This window comes from Stigmatopora nigra, chromosome 10, assembly GCF_051989575.1.
Source record: "Stigmatopora nigra isolate UIUO_SnigA chromosome 10, RoL_Snig_1.1, whole genome shotgun sequence".
NCBI lineage: Eukaryota > Metazoa > Chordata > Actinopteri > Syngnathiformes > Syngnathidae > Stigmatopora > Stigmatopora nigra.
In genome coordinates, this window is record NC_135517.1 from 6,398,607 (window position 1) to 6,418,931 (window position 20,325).

A 20,325-nucleotide genomic window follows, 5' to 3' on the forward strand; every position below is an offset into this window, starting at 1 on the left:
TTTATTTTGCAATGTATAGGTATGCTTAGATACTTATATATATGATATGATATTTACACCAATGCATTCCATTCTGGATCACAGGCTGAATTTATTTGTACCATTAAAAAACTGAAATTATACAATATTGGTATTTGAAAAAATACAACGCCAGAACAGCCTTACATTCTACAAACGTATAATTATGTGCTATTTTGGGACAGAGTGCAATATGTGAAGATGTACTGGTAAGTAATTGTCAAACAGTTTCTCGGTGAAATCAATATGCCTGGTGGGTGGTTGTTAAAAAAAAGTGACAGCCCTTTTCACAAAACTTAGTAAGAGGGGTTAACAAGAGTAAGCTGTTTTGTTTGAAATTGGCAAGCTGCAAGTGCAAAGAAAGGGGAAAATAGAGTATATACGATTTATCTCATTCACTAGAAAAATAACCCATAAACGCTTTATTTTTCAAAGGTTGGAGAGATGATTGCTGTATGTTATTGACTATTTAATAATGGTGGATATGATTTTGGACACTACCTGTTTGTGTCATGTAATCGGTAATACTGTCTGAGCTAACTGAGGAAATAAGCAGATCAATATTTTACATTTCAGTACTGTATATGTACTATGATTTGGTATTTGTGTCCTTACTGGTAGACTCTTCAGTGTTGTCTTGGAGATTCTGACCAAAGATGAAAAGGCAGAGATGGAGGGAGAAGAAAACCACCCATCAATGCACGGTCACGGTGGTAAATCCGGTGGGTTTGATGTAAAAGCCCTCCGAGCCTTCCGTGTGCTGCGTCCCCTACGGCTGGTCTCAGGAGTACCCAGTAAGTATTGTGGCATGTTAAAAGTAATTGTCATACTTTTTCCACCGGGCCCTTTTTTAAACATATTTATGTGTCTTAAAAATAATGACAATGAAATAACATTCAGGCACAGTATTTTTTTTTAGATAACGTAATTTTCTTTGTTTAGAGTTACTGTAACCTCTAACTAGAAGTATCCTCAAATAACTGAAGACTGCTTTTGAAGATTTATTTCATTTGACAATCTGCAGCTTGTTGTGACATGAGTTGTGTTGAATTGTCTGCAACCACCGCTTTGTTCTCATATCTAGAAAGATCGTATTGAAAACTCATACATTGAGTCATTTGTTTTTCAAGGTATTACTGTACATAAAACAACTCGAAATATTACACAATGCCAACAGAGCAGAAAATATGAGTCAGCAAAGGATAAAACAGGGTTACCTTATTGAATCCTGACATGATCCACCCAGTGTATGTGCTCTTAAAGGGCTCTGCATGATTATTTTATATATAATTTCTTCCTCTTTCTTAGGTTTACAAGTGGTGTTGAACTCCATCATCAAAGCCATGGTCCCTCTTCTTCATATTGCCCTGCTGGTTTTGTTTGTCATAATTATCTATGCTATTATTGGCCTGGAGCTCTTCATTGGTAAAATGCACGCAACCTGCTACCTTCCTGGCTCAGGTATGCAAATTCTAGTTATATTATCAACTTGCTTATCTGACTGAATGGTACTCATGCAAAGCTCGACCATAACCTTAACTTTCCAAACATGCTTTCGCTCTTTTTAAAAAATAACACCCAAACTCATGCTTTTATGACAACGGGTAGTCTGGATTTGGCTGTAAAATAGCAAGAACTTCTTCAGTAGTGCATGAATGAGACAACTCTATCACTAATCACTCAACTTTGCTATTCTATTGTATATGCCCAATTTAATGCTTTAAAGTGTCAGTGTTTCAAACGCATTTACTCTAATTATGAGAAGACAGTGTTGCTTTTTACATCTATTTTCTCTGATGTGTTTACTTCCTAGACATCATAGCAGAGGACGATGCTGCTCCATGCGCTATCTCAGGGCACGGGCGGCAATGCCCTATCAACGGCACCGAGTGCAGGGAAGGTTGGCAAGGCCCCAACGGCGGCATCACCAACTTCGACAACTTCCTGTTCGCCATGCTCACTGTGTTTCAGTGCATAACTATGGAAGGCTGGACCGACGTGCTCTACTGGGTGAGTGGCTGCTTTAGCCGACCTGCCGAGTTGACTGTTCGGCGCCTTCAGCCCGAACGTCGGCTCGGATCACACATCTGACATCGTGATGATGATGATGCTGATAATTTCCTGAGGCATCTCATGTGATTGACTCGCTAAATATGATTGAGAGCACTTGACAACTTCTCTTAGAATGTAACACAATGCGTGTGAAAGTACTGTGGTGCCTTGAGATATGAGCTTAATTCGTTCCGGGATTTGTAACTCAAATGAACGTTTCCCATAGAAATGAACTAAAAACAAATTAGACAACTATCTGCTCGTATATCAAAATTTTTCTCGTATCTCAAGGTAAATATTTGCCCTAAATTTGACTCGTATCTCAAATTGCTCGCATGTCGAGGTACCATTGTAGTAATGCTTTAGACTTTTTTCTGTGCCTCTTTTTAAAATAATTCCAAACTCTCTCCACACTTATTTCTTCTTGCTCCTTCTCTCTTTTATTCCTCACATTTCCAGATGAATGATGCTATGGGCTTTGAGCTTCCATGGGTGTACTTTGTCAGTCTCGTGATCTTCGGCTCCTTTTTTGTTCTTAACCTGGTTTTGGGTGTGCTGAGCGGGTAAGCATCTTCGAATTTCTGTGTTTGTCTCTTTTAACGGGCTACTTCTGGTTCCCTTAGGTAAACGATGCCATAGGATGGGAAACACCTTGGATTTATTTTGTTAGCCTGATCATACTTGGCTCCTTTTTTGTGCTAAACCTTGTGTTAGGTGTACTAAGTGGGTAAGAGGCAAATGTGTGCAGTGGCATTTACTTTGCAACATGCAACTCTTGTTTGCTGTCCTCTGGGTTGCTTGGTGTGTTCTCTTCTTAATGACCATGTCGTCTAAGAATTAAGCTATTTCCTCTGGTTCTCAAATTCCAAGATTATTTAACAGTCTACATCTAAAACCTACTTAATCAATCATGTGGATAGTAGCAAATGACATTCCAATAGATTCAAATGTTGAATTAAACTTTTTTCCATTCACCCATTTTAAAAAAAGATGTCCTAATACTTTTATCCGCAGTGTATTTTTATCCCCTTGGTGGCGTCACACACTCGCATACTTTTCTTGGCCACTGCAAAGTGATCATTTCCTTTCCCTCCCACTCTAGTCAAGCCTCAAGAGAGCAAAATTAATCGTATTCCTCGCCTTTCAGTCCTCGCTTGATCTCACTCAAACCCTAGTTTGCTTTCCCAGTAGCACCAACTGTGTAGTGGTTGTGTTACAGTAAAATTTACCAGCCAGCAAAAGACAAGTTTAAACAATCATACACCATGACAATATTGTTAGCATCTTTAGAAACCTGTTAGTTACTCTTCACCAACTGATACTTGCCTTAATGTATTTTATTACCAGAATTTTATATAACCTATATTTATTGAGATTCCAAATATAGTTCTCCATTCTATTTCCAAGGTGTACATCTCCCTCCAGTGGTAAGGGGTTACAAATAGACACAAGTCTTAGAATGGATCGATTACTGGATGAAATAGATTATCCAAAAACACAATAAAATCATATTTCTTACCTGTTACACTAACAAATGCTTTTGGTAATGACTCACTGGAACTTGTTTGATTATTTTGTGGTGTGAATGATGTGTTCAATGTAGACTGTGGGAGTAAATCCTCCCTAAGGGGGGTCCCGTTTTGCTCATTTGTGTTCTTTGTGTTGTGTTTCCTTGGTCTCATTGTGGTTCTGCATAACCAAGAGAGTTCTCCAAAGAGAGAGAAAAGGCCAAAGCTCGTGGAGATTTCCAAAAGCTGCGAGAGAAGCAGCAGCTGGAGGAAGACCTGAAGGGTTACCTGGACTGGATCACTCAGGCTGAAGATATTGACCCTGACAATGAGGACGAAGCAGACGAAGAGTGTAAACGCAACCGTAAGAACATTACACGATTATTCACTATTCAGTTTGCATGCTCAAAGAGCCCCTCAAGAAGTCCCTTTTCCCCCATATTTTCCCTTCAGTGTATTCAAAATGGAATGCATTACAAGTACTGCTTCAGTTCCGCTGAGAAGGGTGGGGGGGACATGTTTTTGCGCAATATAAAAAAAAAAACTTAATCCAAATCCTCTTTATATAAGCGGCACACATGAAACACAGACTGATGATTCACCTTATATATTTGATTTTGATGTTCACTTCATGTTTTCTTAAGTGCTGAATGACGTTTCAGAATTAAATTGCTAATAATGTACCCATATGACCATTTTGATTAGGTAGAGAGCATTTCTCGATGAATTACCAACACGGCCCACTTGACTACAAAAACACGGTCTGTCGTTTACTAGCTGCCTTATTATTATCATTACTTTTAATCTTCTCAAATTTAAGGTATCAAATCAGAAAATGGAATCAAAAGTTTTGGGAAAAAAATCATTATTAGGATATGTGTAATCTCTGGGCCCTTCTTGTGACAAACAGTGACCTCTCCCATGTGACCCTCTACCGTCACTGCCACTACCACCACCACCTACCTCCATGTTCCGCTCTCCTCAGTACCCATGTGGCTCCCGCTGCTCTTTTGTCACTGTTGGATTATTGATTTTTGGAATACGGTTGTTGGCCCGTGTTGTTGCTTGTCTGCTCTGACCCCGTTTTGATAGCAGCGCATTCTCCTCCCTGCCTCTCCCTTCCCATGTTCCTCTGCTGTGCCATTGTGTCTGAATGCATGGCCTTGCATGCATTGCACATGAAGGGGTGACTTTGGCTGACCTTACTGAGAAGAAGAAAGGAAGGTTTGGGTGGTTCAGCCAGTCGTCCGACACTCATGGTAAATCCTGTGTTTTCCCTTTCTGAGGTTTTTGTGTGTGTGCGTGTGTGTGTGTACGTGTGATTTTGTGTGTGTGTGTGTATGTGTGTGTGTGGAAAAGGGTTCTTTTGTGTGCGTGAATGTGTGTGTGTGTGTGTGTGTGTGTAGAAAAGGGTACTTGTGTGTGTGTGTGTTTGTGTGGAAGGGGGGTACTTTTGTGTGTGTGTGTGTGTGTGGGGGGGGGTTAATATGAGGTGTTATTATTTAGGGTTAGGGGGCATTAGAGCAGATGTGATTATTATTCATTAGTGGCACTGCACCACCAGATGTTTTCTTTTGTTTGTAAATTTGTTTTTCGTCACTTGTATTAATTACTATGTGTATATTTCCTCAGTGTGTTAGCCTGATGTAATAATATGGTCAATGTAAATCTTTCAATTGCTATAGCTTTTCTTGATGAAGTATATAGACATGTGCATGGGGAAGCACGTTGTGTTCAGTGTAATGCAGAGCATGCTCACTTCTTAATGCATCATTATTGTGTTGAACACTTTGAGTGTGAGAGAGAGAAATTCTTGTTAATGGCTTAAGGCAGGAAAAATAGCATAAAAAGGGGAGAAAAAAATGTAACCCGGAGTCAACAGTACTTCTAATTTTCACATAGAAGCAATCTTAATTTTGATTTTATATTTACATGTGTTTTTTCATTGCGTCTGCAGCAAGCGTTCCTGCCAGCGAAACAGAATCTGTGAACACAGAGAACCAAAATGGGGAGGATGAAAAAACGCCGTGCTGCGGACCTCTTTGGTGAGTGTCAAAACAACTGGAAGAATTTTTCTGCTTGAATTGGTTGTCTCACTTGAGTGTTGTTGATATTTTTCCTTCTAAAGACTACTGTCAAAGGTTGAATCCATCCTATGCTTTTTAACATTCAGCAACATGCAGTTTTTTTCTTCTAAAATTGGTTTTCTATTAATCTTTCAACCTGTCTTTCAATTGCAAACTTTGACAAATTCTTCTTTCTTTCAGTCAAAAAATTTCAAAGTCAAAGTTCAGGTCAGTATCTTCCATTGCTTCTTCTCTTGCACATATTTCTTTAGGTTCATTGACTTATCTATTTTTTTTCAATGGCATTTTTACCATAAACATGCATTTACCAAAAGTAGCTTTACCCAAATGGGATTGTATTGTGGTTTTACTTAATGGTGCTGGAAGTTAAGAATATTTCCTAGTAAAGGAAACCACTATAAAACAGGAATTCCTAGACAGTATAACGTACACTTAAAAACAACTCAGCAAAGCTGAGGATTACAGTTTTCCGTCGTCTCCTACAGCCGGCGCTGGCGCCGCTGGAATAGGTTCTGCCGCAGAAAGTGTCGGTTGGCTGTCAAATCGGTGCCTTTCTATTGGCTGGTGATTATCTTGGTTTTCCTCAACACCCTCACCATATCATCAGAGCACTACAACCAACCGTTATGGCTGACACAAGTGCAAGGTAGGCGAAATATCCCTGGAATTCAAGGCATAGAAATCTTTCTCTATGATTTAATGTGCCTTTTTTACGGGTTTCAGATGTGGCCAACAAGGTGCTCTTAGCCCTGTTCACTTGCGAGATGTTGGTGAAGATGTACAGCTTAGGTCTACAGGCCTACTTTGTCTCACTCTTCAATCGCTTTGACTGCTTTGTGGTTTGTGGGGGAATCACAGAGACTATCCTGGTGGAGCTGGAAATCATGTCGCCCCTCGGAATCTCAGTGTTCCGCTGTGTGCGGCTGCTAAGAATATTCAAGGTCACACGGTAAAACCACAATATGTATACAACAGTTTTCTATTGTAATTATTGGTGTCATGGTCAAAAGGAAATATTCCAGCTGGCAAATAGTCATTTGCTACTGTATATAAAACAAAATTATTTTGTTGTAGAGAAGTCATTTTAATTTGCAGTACATCTAGAGCTGTTCAATTGAAAGCTGCTTTTAAAAAAAATTGAAGGAAGAATATCAAGGCAGCAAGTTGTGGGCTTTCATTTTGACACCGATTTTACTAGAGCTGCGTAGTTCAGGAGGCTAAAATATCCAAGATTGACTGTGGGGGCGAGATGAGAAGGAATGAGAGTACTCATTGTTGAACTGGAGCTGTTTCTTTTACATAATCGAGTCGCACTGTATTTTTTTTACCTTCATCTCTCACGGCAACTCAATATACTGAAGCACAGTGGTTTGGAGTCAGTGACTTAATCATCTACTGCAATCACCACTGAGCATTCTAGATTTGATTTTCACTTTATCAGTTGTCCTTTTTTCACCTTTGTCGTTTTTGTTTTACCAGCCACTGGCAGTCACTCAGCAACTTAGTGGCTTCCCTCCTCAACTCCATGAAGTCCATTGCTTCCTTGCTACTGCTGCTCTTCCTCTTCATTATCATCTTCTCCCTGCTGGGAATGCAAGTGTTTGGTGGAAAGTTCAACTTTGATGAGACCCAAACCAAGAGGAGCACCTTTGACAACTTTCCACAAGCATTACTCACCGTGTTTCAGGTATTGAGAGAGCTGGTGTAGGAATGCAGATGTTTGTTTATTTCTTCTTCTTTAGATGTAATGGAAATTTCGCCTCATATTTGAATGAATGCAATTCCTCAGATCTTGACTGGGGAAGACTGGAATGCTGTTATGTATGATGGCATCATGGCCTATGGAGGACCATCTTCTTCTGGCATGATTTTAAGCTTTTACTTCATCATCCTCTTCATCTGTGGAAACTGTATCCTCATTCAAGTAGAATTCACTTATATTCAGCTACTAGTTGTCACAAAAGCACTGGAATAAGAGTTTCCTTGACTCAAAACCCCCTCAGACATCCTCCTGAATGTCTTCTTGGCCATTGCTGTGGACAACCTAGCAGATGCCGAATCTCTCAATACAGACGAGGGAGATAAGAAAGGGTAAAAGCCTGAATATTTTCTCTTTGGAATGAATGCATTTGCTTTTTTTGTGATGAATAGGGACAAAACCATTGAATACAAAGGAGAACATTGAAATGTTGTATAAATCACAGGTAGAACTGGGCGATAAAACGATAACGCTAATCAATCAATTAAATAAGCAATTATGAGATGCAGGACAACTCAGATCTGATCCACAAGGGTTTAGAAGAATGGGCATTGACTAAGAGCAAATTAAAATTGTATTTGTGTACTATTTATTGCTTTTTGTGTCATGTGATTTAGATTTTTTTATATAGCTTTTAGGATTGTTTATGGGTGAGTGACTTTTTCTTTGTGTTTTCCAGGGAAAAAAAGGATGAGAAAGATGAGAAGGTATGTCACATTCAAATATTAATAATGCATACATATGCATAAGGCATACATATGCATTCAGGATGAAGAAGATGACAATGAGGACACCGCTGGAGAGGAGGAAGACCCAGAAGTCCCAGTAGGACCTCGGCCAGCCATCTCTGATTTGGTCAAGAAGGAGAAGATCACTCCGATTCCAGAAGGAAGTGCCTTTTTTATCTTCAGCAACACCAACCCGTAAGAAACGCACACAGGCTTTCATTTGACCACCGGGGACAAGTTGTGATGCAATGGCTGTGTGCTGCAGGGTTCGTGTGTTTTGCCACAAGCTCATTAACCACCACATCTTTACCAACCTCATCCTGGTGTTCATCATGCTCAGCTCCGTCTCACTTGCCGCTGAGGATCCCATCAGAAACTTCTCTGCTCGCAATATTGTAAGTTTCCTCACACTTGCTACCAACCACAATGCCAATTTTGCGACCCCAATAGTCCTCAAAACAAGTAGACTGGCACATAAAGTTTACTGTTATTTACACACACTAATTTAAGATGTAATTTAAGACGATTCATGATTATTTCTTAACAATACTCTTTTCTGTGGAGTCAAATTTGTAATGGTTTTCCTTATCACTTTAATGTGTCTTTAAATCATGATTAAGCTACAATTCGAGTCTACTAAAGCAAAAGAAAACAACTACTGTTAAAAGTTAATTGTCGAAACATGAGAATAATTTATCTGTTTAGTTAAATTTTGCACAATTTTATTGCAGTAACTGTGTTAAGGTGGAAAGTAATTACATTACAGGGTAAATTAATTTCTGCCTGAAGAGAAGATATTAAAACACAGTTAAAACACATGCCTGGAAACCACTGATTAAAAATTTAAGACTATTTTGTGGTGAAGGCTGAAATAAATAAATGGATGATACAAACTAAATGAATTTAGAACAAACAAATTAATATAAATAAAATAGAACCTTTTAAACACTGTATATGGTTGTTCCTAAACCCGGTCAATAGCCAGATTACCTAAAGAATAAACCATCATTAAATCCTTCGTGTAAGATGACGTAGTTATAACTCATAACTCAATTATTAAGAAATATTTTTTGTGCTAAGCCAAATGTTCACTTAAGTTGTGCCATTGTTTTATTTGCATTTACAAACTGTTTTCAACCTATATCCAATGAAATACACTTTGATGACAAAGTGTCCAAAGAGTTAATCTGATAGCAAGCATGCTCTCCTTTTGAAAGGAATGCCTTCAAAAAGAATTTAAAAAAGTTGAGACAAGGGTATTTCCTGAAACGTGGTGACACCACCTTTTCATCTGACCAAATTGAACACACCAGTTGTTGGAGCTTTGTAGGTGAAATTCTTTCTCATTCTTGCTTGATATGCAAGTTCAATTGCACGTAATAATGTGTGGTATAGACAGATCTAAATTGCTTGCAGGCGAGTCTATTCTTCCCACATTTTTTACCTAATAGCCACACTGTGTTTACAACATGGGTATACATATAGGTTGAAAATAATTTGCATATGCACTTGAATTTTTGTTAACATTTATTGTCGTAATCTGGCATGAACATGCTGGTTCCAAAGGTAAGATTTTTTTTTTCCTAAAGTGAAAAATTCTGTACATGGTTGATTGGACTAAATGGACAAAAGTATTGGGACAATTTCCCCTCTATTGTAAGCGAATTAGATGGTTTTCAATGCCAAACATGCCTTCATTGACAATAATGTGTACAGTAATTTGTACACTTGTCGGTATAGAAAGAGGCAACAAAAATTCCAAAGGAAGAATTAAGATTAGAATAGTTTTACCCAATCTTGAGAAATGGACTTTTACAACACCAAGATAAATAGAGATTGTAGATGTTTGTTTCAGTATTTTTGTCCATTTAGGGCCTGTTTACATCTGAGTAGTTGCAATAAAATCTACAATGGAACCTCGTAAATTCATCAAAATAATTAATAATTCACTCAAAATAAGCATGATAAAAACAAACGGGTTAGAATGAAGCATTTAGGAGTAAAATGTCCTTTAATTAACCTTGAAGTACTGTAAAATACATTTTATCTTTTAGAAAAAAAATCTAATGCTGTTTGAATTACAGTTATGTGAAATACATTTTGTTCAATTATTACTTTAGTTTGCTCCTTTTTATGCGATATGTCAAATATCCAAACTAGGCTTAGTGTTAGAATGGCCTTCATCGTGGCTCTTTGGTAACATTGTTTGTTAAACCACCACTACTCCTTGTACATTATAGATTCTACTAGTGCTTTGTTCTGGTCTTTTGCTAGAAATGTTCACCTACTGGACCTGTAATTTAAAGAAAGGCTTGTTGTCCCTAATGCAGAAGTTTGTTTTGCATATAACAATCTAATCCTTGAAGGCTTGTTGAATAAGAACCGGCAGTGGTTTTGATAAAGGCATCATTTCCCCTTAGTAATTTCCAAATTGTTATTTAGAGGTTCCATTGCAATCATTTCAACTACAGCAGTTGTACACAGTCACACTGAATAAAGAAGCCGTATAGTCTCCCAAAAAAAATATTTTTCCAAATTCCAAAGAGAAAAAAAAACAAAAAAAAGTAATTGATCTCATTTTTTAATGATGTATCAAGCTGCACAATGAACTGTCTCTGTTAAACATCTACGTTGCTTTTTGCAGATACTTGGTTACTTTGACTATGCTTTCACGGCTATCTTTACTGTTGAGATCGTTTTGAAGGTAAATGTCCTGTGTCCCCTGTCTGTGCTGTACTAACCTCCTCCCCAATAACCCTGCACACATGTGGTTGCCTTCCAGGTCCTAGGCTATGCAGATTATGTCTTCACTAGTATGTTTACATTTGAGATCATATTGAAGGTAACCCCTTAAGTGACAGCGAGAGCCTTGCTGCATTCTCTCCTTGTGTGTCACCTGCCACTCAGTACAACCTAGCTTGTTTGTTTCCTTTCTCTTATTTACTTATTTGCTCCATGGCACCTCTTTTAATGATGGAAATCAAATGCAGAAATCTTTATTGGGTTTGCACATTAGTAACGTAAATGCAAGAGAGAACTTGGGGGAAGGAAACACAACATCAAACATTACATTCTATTAACATGGGTGTCAAATCATGGCTGAAAAAAAAGATGTGTAAAAAGAATGCGGATGATCTTTGTGCTACTCTTAACTTGGCTGACTAGACATGACTGAAGCATTGGCTGAAGTTGAATAATAAATGATTTATTTCTTTTTTGGAGAATTTTCAACTGCAGTCAAAGCTACTAACTCCATGCCTCCGATACAGACTACTAGGGGTTGAACTGACATGGTGACTAGTCGATGCATCAACTTTACCAATGGAAAATTATTAGTTAATTGATTATAACATGTTTTGCCATTAACAACATGGATGCAACATGAAAACAGGTGGTTGGTCAGGGCGGAAAACTACTATCAGTGATTCAAGTATGTGGGCCTGGTTCACAAAATTTCCATTCTACAAAATATAGACCACCAGTGAAGGTTACACTCATAGTTGATCACCTTACTCTAGTTAAAACATTGCTTGATTTTGCCTTACATTAACCCTAAAGCTATCTTCCCTACTTTAATGGGCTACATAACAGTCAGGTCAGCCACTTCAACTTATTATTTCAAAGCATTCCTCCTTTCATTTTTTAAAGATGGATACTGATATAAACCTGGCAAAGAAGCACACAGGAGTTAAGTATAGTGTAGAGAGGTTCTAAACCAGTTCTGAACTGGAACTATACTGAATATTTTGCCTTATCTTCATGTTTATTCCCATGGGTTAAGAACCTAAGCTGCTTGCTCCTTGGAGCAGTTCAAATCTTTGTACAATGATTACCCTAAGAAGAAACAACCCTGCAAAAGTGTTCACTTAAACTGACATTGCATTTTTACAAGTCGTTCAACCCCTAAAAGAGACTGCTTTTCAGACGCAATAAAGATGAGCCAAATCAACCATTTTCCAGCATGGTTCAAACTGCTTAACCAGTCTGAGTGCATTGAAAGGTGGACTTGTGTCTCTGCAGCCATTTGGACACAAAATATGCCACTGCTGTTTGAACATAAAATTCCCGAACACTCCTAGGAAGCGTTTGGCATTTTGCTGCATCTTGCTCCAGCGTTTAAATGCACTCAGAATATATTAATCCTTCACTTTTATGATTTGAAGATAGAGTCATCTTTACTGGTTTTTCTTATCTGCCTGTTTTCTAATGAGGAGCTGCCTTCTCTATTTTGGGCACTATTAAAGAACATGATAGAATGTGCTTTAAAAAAAAACGGTCCGCATGAATGTGACAGTAAATTCATTTTCACTTTCCAATCTTTTTGACCGGATCTTTTTACTGGGAATAAATTGCTAACGCCATGGCAACAAAATGCATGTTTTCTTGCCATAAAAGATTGAGAAATGGATGACTTACTACTACATTCATGTCTTCATGGGCCGTGAGGGTGGCGATGGTAGATGTTAGCCCCCCTTTTTCACCGCTCGGAGCCCGCCACCCTCAATCAGTGTGAACTACAAGAGTGAATAAGTGTGTGTTTGTAAAATTGGGATAGTAATATGAATGGGCATAATATAAAAGATATTTATCTGTACTGTGAATCTGTGTGAATGATATTCTCTGTCAAGGGTCTCAAACTCAGTCAAGGATGCAAAAAAGGCCAAAAAAGTTGTAAAATTATCATATTTTCACGATTATAAGGAAATGTAATGTGTTAAATACAGAAATTGAACCTGCAACTGAGACTTAAATATGGTAAGTCTTACAATCGCGAAAATATGGTAATCCTACTTCTCAATCTTTTAAAATAATTGTTTAAAACATCTACGGTTTTTCAGAAGAGAGTAATTCTGACATTAAACTTTAAAGTGTAGTAGGGGGCTGGAAAATATTGTATTATGGAACTCAATTTGGGCTGTGGCTCCAAGTTTGAGACCCCCTGTCTCTGTTTGAAAAAAAGTGTGTATGTGTCATTGTGATTAAGGTGTGAATGTTGAATAATGCTTGTGTATTTTTTTTTTTTAAAGTTTTGTCACTTGCTTTCCTAATATATTGTGCCCCCTCTGCAGATGACAACATATGGAGCTTTTCTCCATAAAGGAGCTTTCTGTCGGAACTACTTCAATCTTCTCGACTTGTTGGTGGTGGGAGTGTCTTTAGTCTCCTTTGGAATTCAGTAAGTTTGAATGGATTCAATCTTTAGTCTCCTTTGGAATTCACTAAGTTTATATGGATTCAATTCTAATATACTAATCGCTAATGAAATCCTTCTGTTTTTTTCATGGAAATTGCCTGTAAAATTGGTGGAATTTTTTTTGTAGTTTTTACTGTACCATTTCTATACGTATTTGATGATATTGTCAGCAAAAACAATTTGTACAGATAAGGGCATCGCCATAATAAATGGTTTAAAATAGACCTAATAGCATTGGCAAACTTTCAGAGCCTTATTCTTTCTGTGGATTAATACAATTATGGGTTATTTACAAAGTATTTCACATAAAACAAGTATAATATGTTTAAAAAAATGTCATTTCATTCATTCATCAGGTCATCAGCCATCTCAGTGGTGAAGATTCTCAGGGTACTTCGTGTCCTGAGACCCTTGAGAGCTATCAATCGAGCCAAAGGTCTAAAGGTGGGGTTAGTGGCATTTGTCACCTTCAATCTGGTTTTGCTACTATGTCTAAATGAGTGCACTTTTTTGTCCAACAGCATGTGGTGCAGTGTGTGTTTGTGGCAATTCGAACCATCGGCAACATCATGATTGTCACAACGCTTCTTCAGTTCATGTTTGCCTGCATAGGGGTACAGCTCTTCAAGGTCAGCCCTGGGGGCTAAAATGGATGACAGAATAGCTGAAAGAGAGTCAATAGTATAAATAAGTTATTTTCCTTCATAGGGAAAGTTCTATCGATGCACCGATGAAGCCAAATCGAACTCAGAGGAGTGCAAGTTGGTGTTCATAGTCTTTAACCAACACAATTTAGCCATTGCAGTTCACAACCTAAACCTTTTGAGCTGTGCATTTTCAGAGGCACCTATATCCTGTATAAAGATGGCGACGTGAACCAACCCACTATCCACAGGCGAATGTGGCACAACAGCGATTTCAACTTTGACAACGTGCTCATGGCAATGATGGCTTTATTCACTGTATCAACATTTGAAGGCTGGCCTGCGTAAGACTCTCACTCCATTTTTTCCTTCAATAACCTTCTTGCTTTAGCGATGTTGACAAATTGGGGAATTTTGTGATCATTGGTAGTGCGCTGGCTGCTCATTAATACGTACACCAAAAAAACAAGAACAGGGGCATATATATAAAATTATAAATATATGCACTGTTTTTAAGTCTCTTGTGGTGTACGCATAAGGCATAAATATTTTGAAGGATGTTCAAAGGATTCTCCATAAATTAGTGGCTTCAGGCTATGCAAAAAGAAGATGTTATTATGTGGGGCCATAATACTGTAATACTACTAATTATCTTGGTTATAGTAATGATGATTATAAGCCAAGTACTAATTCAAGGTTGTCCCATCTTCTCAGGTTATTATACAAGGCAATCGACTCTAACAGGGAAAACCTTGGGCCCATTTACAACTACCGTGTGGAGATTTCAATCTTCTTCATCATCTACATCATCATTATCGCCTTCTTCATGATGAACATCTTTGTAGGTTTTGTGATTGTCACCTTTCAGGAGCAAGGAGAGAAGGAGTACAAAAACTGTGAACTGGACAAAAACCAGGTAAACGACCACAGTGTTTCTTCGTCAAAATTTAAAGGGACAAACAAGAACAACGTCAGTTGTATCCACGATAACTTATAGACTGCCTGCCAGAATGTGTAGGAATGCCATTTATCAGTTCATGAGGCAAAGAAAATGGCGGATGAGGATCCTAACTTGGATAGTTTGAGTGATTAGTCTTTGGCAAGTTATGTGTTTAAAAAATTGTTTAACAATCAAATCCAGGTTGGTCAACCTGTGTGTGCATGTTGTTGGAATGTGTGAGGAAACCGGAGTACCCGGAGAAATCCCACGCAGAGACCATGCAAACTCCACACTGGTGGACCTGGAACCCAGAACCCCAGAGCTGTGAGGCTGACGTGCTAACCACTCAAGCCGCCGGGCCGCATCCTTTAAAATGAAATATTAGATACAATTCACTGAAACCCAGATTGTTTCTGTTTTATTTCTGTGCAGCGTCAATGTGTGGAGTATGCTCTAAAGGCCCGTCCTCTGAGGAGGTATATCCCCAAGAACCCTTACCAGTACAAATTCTGGTATGTGGTCAATTCCACAGGCTTTGAGTACATCATGTTTGTGCTCATCATGCTTAACACACTCTGCCTAGCTGTACAGGTAAGTCAAATTAATCAGATCAGTAGTCAAATTGTACACTAATGTTTTTCAGGCCTTTCACTAACCTTTCTTCACTGTGCCTCTTGCAGCACTATGGCCAATCTGCGCTTTTTAACTACGTCATGGACATCCTCAACATGGTCTTCACGACTGTTTTCACTGTGGAAATGGTTCTCAAGCTCATTGCTTTTAAACCCAGGGTGAGTCAACCCGTTAATCAATTCACATTTTCTCACAAATGGACAACCAAAGGATATGAATATACATTCACATTGATTAGTTTTTTTATTCAACAGCATGTAATTAATGACTATTTATTGTGTTCACGCCCTTGACGGCCTGGTCATCAGCTCTTTGTGGCAAAGAAGGACAGGATGCTAGTAAGAGTGTGTGTGGGGTGCAGTGGTTTCGTTGTTTACATACAATAACACTAATACGTATGCACTTGTGGTAACTCGTAAGAAAAATGCATTCATTTTAATCAGTGACATAATTCGTTTACAGTTTTCGAGTTCACCATTTGCATGGGAATTGGTTTGGTAGTAAAGATTAGTAAATGTAGATATCTGAGAGGGCAAAAAAACTTTTTGTGGTCTGACCCCAAACTCTGCAACCACTCGCTCAACCTTACCCAGGGCTATTTCGGAGATGCCTGGAATGTGTTCGACGCTCTGGTTGTGATTGGCAGCATAGTAGACATTGTTCTCAGTGAGATCGATGTGAGTACATTCCTAGATTTGAACTGGTATTGGTCCCTCTCTGAACTCTTCCTCTTTCTTCTCACTGGAGCTCACTTTGAAAAGACTTACATCTTTGCTATGTTTCGATTTCTATCTAATACTCATCCTTTGTCCTCTCTTTTCAACTCATCATTTCCCTTCATATATTCATTTGACTTCCTCCCCGACGCCATTTCTTTCTCCCTTCCTACCTTCTGCCACATTGTGCATTGACTCCAGCACTATTTCGCTGATGCTTGGAACACATTTGATGCCTTAATAGTCGTCGGTAGCGTCGTCGATATTGCTATCACTGAAGTGAATGTAAGTACAACTTTAATTTGACTCTTGGGTCAAACTAAGGCTTTACAAGAAATGTGTGGCCCATCCCTATGTATTATAATTCAAGCAATTCATCTACTTTTTGAAGAACTTTTCTAAAACATTGCAATAGTATTATTTTTTTGCAATTCAGAAAAATATTTGCTTATACTGGGGAAAAAATGTCCATGGTAATGGAAAATAAATATTGCAATGTTCAATTCTTACAATTCAAATGTCAATTTGTCCAATGAACATTTGGCGTATTGTTAAAAAAAAGATATACCAAACATTTAATGTTAGGCTTCAGTTTGACATTGGTTTTCAAATGCCATTCTTTCCTTGCTTGATTACAGCATTACTTCTGCGTCTCCATGTCTGCTTCTCTTAAACTTGTTGCTAAATAATGACAAAATGAGATGTTTTTATGTCTATGAACTGAAGCCCCACTCTTTGATAATGTTTGCCTATATCTAATTCTTACTTTTGTTTATTTTGTTTCCATAGAAACTTGTAGAGGCAAGTATGACAGTGAAAGACAATGTTGTTTTGTGTGTTTCCTATGTTTAAAAACAACTTTATCAGTAGGACCCCAATCCCAGGAACCATTTTATTAGGATAAATCCGATATGTATTTGTTCATTTTACAGCAAATATTTAAATCGGCTTGACTGGTTAGCACGTCGGCCTCACAGATCTGGGGGTCCTGGGTTCAAATCCAGGTCGGTCCACCTGTGTGGAGTTTACAAGTTCTCCTCTGGCCTTTTCAACGTAGTAATAAAATTAACTACCTGTCACAACACTGTTTTTATTGAACAAACCCAACAACAACAGAAAATAGGATTTCATTGTGTACAATAATAATACCCTTTTCACACTTTACCTTAATATTTTACTTTTTAACTAACACAAAGTGTTTTACTCCTTATTTGCTGTAGACTCTTGCTGTCTGACTCTCAATTTTAAATTTTAATAGCAAAAAAAGACAAAAACACCATATTTGTCATCTCACGACAACTTAGGTGCACCCTAACTCTAAATACACCAACGACTCATAATCCCCTACCCCTCCCTCGTGCCCATGTCTGAGCTGCAGTGCTATCTTTTTGGGAAGGCATATATCATGTTATTTTCCCTCATTGCGTGTCTGCACGAGTGTAGTATTGAATATTTCAAGTATTGGTGATTTATATTTTTGCATGTACAGAGTGTCAACTGTTTGTAATTGACTGTCTGCACTTATGCTTTTCTTAGTAGCGTGCTGGAACATGTTAATTTCACAAGGACATTTCTGGTGGTTCTTGTGAGACCATTTCCCTTTCAATGTGGCTTTTTGTGTCTCATAATGCATGAGGTTATTGTTTGTGTGCGTGGCTAAATCATCGTTCACGTTGCAGTCATTTTTCATGGTTGATATGAAAGATAATGAGGTTTCTATACGAATACATTGATTGATATTTGGTGGTTCTATATAAAACTATTCACCTTCCTAACACTTGACTTTGCCCATGCTAAAATATCGACACTTAAAAACAAAAAAATACAACTAACCCCAGTAGAAATTATTGCCGAAATCTTCAATGTACCGTGAAAAAAGCAAAATGTCAAAGGCAAGCTTACAAACAGTCCCAAACCCTAAAGCATTGGTGCTCAACATGAGGATCGCAATCACATACACATCATGGAGGCAAAAATATGTTAATTGCATGTAGTATATCTTTTTCAGATTGTAAAGATGATTCATAATATTTTGATTTGGAAGCGTGACCAATGAAATAGACATATTTTTAGGCACCAGTCTACATATAGTTCATACACAATAAGCTGAAACTGGAAAATCATCAGAGTAGTGGCATATTGCTATGAAAAAATGCTGGTCGCATTACATCTTCCTTGCGTCCACTGTATTTATCCACTAGCTGCCTGTCGCTTTGCATTCCAAAATGAGTTGTTGATGTTTGTGTCCTCTTCAAATGCATGTTGAGAAGCGTCAGCTAACATCTTTTCCATGTCCCACCTATCCCAGATAGCCCTTGGCCATCCGCTCCATACCCCTCCGGTCAGTTTTGTTTTACCCATAGACCCCCTTTTTCTTCCCTCTCCTCACCACAACCATTAAACGTGACCTCCAGACAGAATGGCCCTTAGCTCTATGCTCCTCGCACAATGATTCTCAACTACAAAATTAAAATCTCTGACGCTCTAGTTTGCATAAAGAACTACAATTCATACACAAATTCATCAATTCAGACCAATGTAATGAGATCCAATATGAACACTGTTGGATCTCATTAGATTGTGCAATTGTATCTCATTTAGTTGTTGGCCATTGTAATAAATAGAATGCAATTACTTTAAAAGTTAAGCTACTGTGGAATCTGTTAATAACAGTACTCAGCATTTTTCCCCACAGGTAAGACTGAGTGGATTAGTGTTCTTTAAAACAATACAAGCTGAGTTTGAGGTTCTTTGTTGATCTGGTGTTTGTGTCTCTGTGAGTGATTGTGTGTGTTTTGTTCTGTCTTCCTGTAGTGAGCTCATAAAGCTCACATTGGAGTTCATGTGTAGCACAGGTGTGTAGACCCCAGGCAGGTGCATGAATACCTTAGCGGGTCCTCACTCTCTCCCTGTCCTTCTCCTAAATTTGGCCCAAGTTCCGCCTCTTTTTCCCAGGATTTTCTTCTCATCTTTCTTTCATCTCTCTCCTTACCCTGTTCGAAAACACTCCATGGCAGCCTTGCTAAAGGGCACGTGCATGAGTTTGCTGCATCGCTATGAGTTGACCGCTCGCTCCTCGCGACAATGCTGGATGCATGCCCCACGGATGCCGTGGCCACGATTATCTAAAGAACCTCCTCAAGCTAAACTATGAATTGTTTGCTTTTCACACAAACAGATTTGAAATATTATTGCTGAAAGATTTGAATGATGCCACGTCTGTCTGGAGGGTGTTTTTGCTGTTTGTTTATTGATTTGTTTTGTCTGATCTGAGGCTTAATAGACTCAAATTTAGTATTATTGTTAACATTTTCATTTTGCATCTGGACTGTGTGTTTGCAAGATATCTTTTCAACTTTTGGCATGAATTGCATATGGTGTAAAGAGAAGTGTGTGGTTCCTATGTGAGTGTGGCAAATACACAATTCTATTCAGGCGTTTTTAGACTCTGTATCCCAATGTTAAATCTGATTTAATAAGACTGAAAATTCATTATTTGTATCCAGTTCTGTCAAGTTGACAAGACTAGACATTCAGTGGATTTGTTGGCCAAAAGGTTAGGTACATGAAGTTAGGCCGAATAATACCGACATCCATTAAAGGTATTTGCCTTAACAAAGATAAAATTAATCATTCTTCAAGGATCTTTCAAATGTATAGCCCATACACTTTTTAGATTCCATCCTTATCAAAATTCAATGAAGTAACATGTTTATGTATGCGCATTCGTATGGTTTTTCAGTAGATAAATTCATACAAACCACACTCTTGTCAATATTAACACTGACACGTGACATTAATGCAACACCTCCGAGTTTAAGAAGTACTCCTGCAGTTCTAGTTGTCTACTTTGGGGGTGATAAAGTTGTGCGCTGGTCTTATACTTGTAAGTGATCCCATGTTGTTTGTCAATGTAACCTGATCTTGTCTGGTTGCACATACAATATAAAATTAATCAATGGTATAATGTCATATTTCATAGTACATACAGACTGTTGTCTTAGAAGTGTCAGGCTCCACACTTTGTGCGATGCCAGTGGTGACTT

The 20,325-nt window shown here is 38.2% G+C and overlaps 1 protein-coding gene across 10 annotated transcripts in view; it reads left to right on the forward strand.

The window, feature by feature from the left end:
- Positions 1–20,325, forward strand: part of cacna1da (calcium channel, voltage-dependent, L type, alpha 1D subunit, a) — a 44,628-nt gene that overhangs the window by 12,159 nt on the left and 12,144 nt on the right. For 3 of the 10 annotated variants that reach the window (XM_077726373.1, XM_077726374.1, XM_077726375.1), the window contains exons 5-31: positions 640–812; positions 1,327–1,479; positions 1,832–2,028; positions 2,530–2,633; positions 3,773–3,942; positions 4,763–4,837; positions 5,536–5,623; positions 5,846–5,872; positions 6,151–6,311; positions 6,389–6,614; positions 7,145–7,352; positions 7,455–7,575; positions 7,669–7,756; positions 8,104–8,131; positions 8,193–8,347; positions 8,418–8,547; positions 10,797–10,856; positions 10,935–10,994; positions 13,222–13,328; positions 13,703–13,790; positions 13,868–13,975; positions 14,055–14,107; positions 14,188–14,334; positions 14,705–14,906; positions 15,363–15,521; positions 15,611–15,721; positions 16,481–16,564. In XM_077726373.1, the coding sequence (XP_077582499.1) occupies positions 640–812; positions 1,327–1,479; positions 1,832–2,028; positions 2,530–2,633; positions 3,773–3,942; positions 4,763–4,837; positions 5,536–5,623; positions 5,846–5,872; positions 6,151–6,311; positions 6,389–6,614; positions 7,145–7,352; positions 7,455–7,575; positions 7,669–7,756; positions 8,104–8,131; positions 8,193–8,347; positions 8,418–8,547; positions 10,797–10,856; positions 10,935–10,994; positions 13,222–13,328; positions 13,703–13,790; positions 13,868–13,975; positions 14,055–14,107; positions 14,188–14,334; positions 14,705–14,906; positions 15,363–15,521; positions 15,611–15,721; positions 16,481–16,564 (3,283 nt within the window). The remainder of the gene's footprint in view (positions 1–639; positions 813–1,326; positions 1,480–1,831; positions 2,029–2,529; positions 2,634–3,772; positions 3,943–4,762; positions 4,838–5,535; positions 5,624–5,845; positions 5,873–6,150; positions 6,312–6,388; positions 6,615–7,144; positions 7,353–7,454; positions 7,576–7,668; positions 7,757–8,103; positions 8,132–8,192; positions 8,348–8,417; positions 8,548–10,796; positions 10,857–10,934; positions 10,995–13,221; positions 13,329–13,702; positions 13,791–13,867; positions 13,976–14,054; positions 14,108–14,187; positions 14,335–14,704; positions 14,907–15,362; positions 15,522–15,610; positions 15,722–16,480; positions 16,565–20,325) is intronic. The other 7 variants (XM_077726377.1, XM_077726378.1, XM_077726382.1 and 4 more) reach the window with 5 other exon arrangements.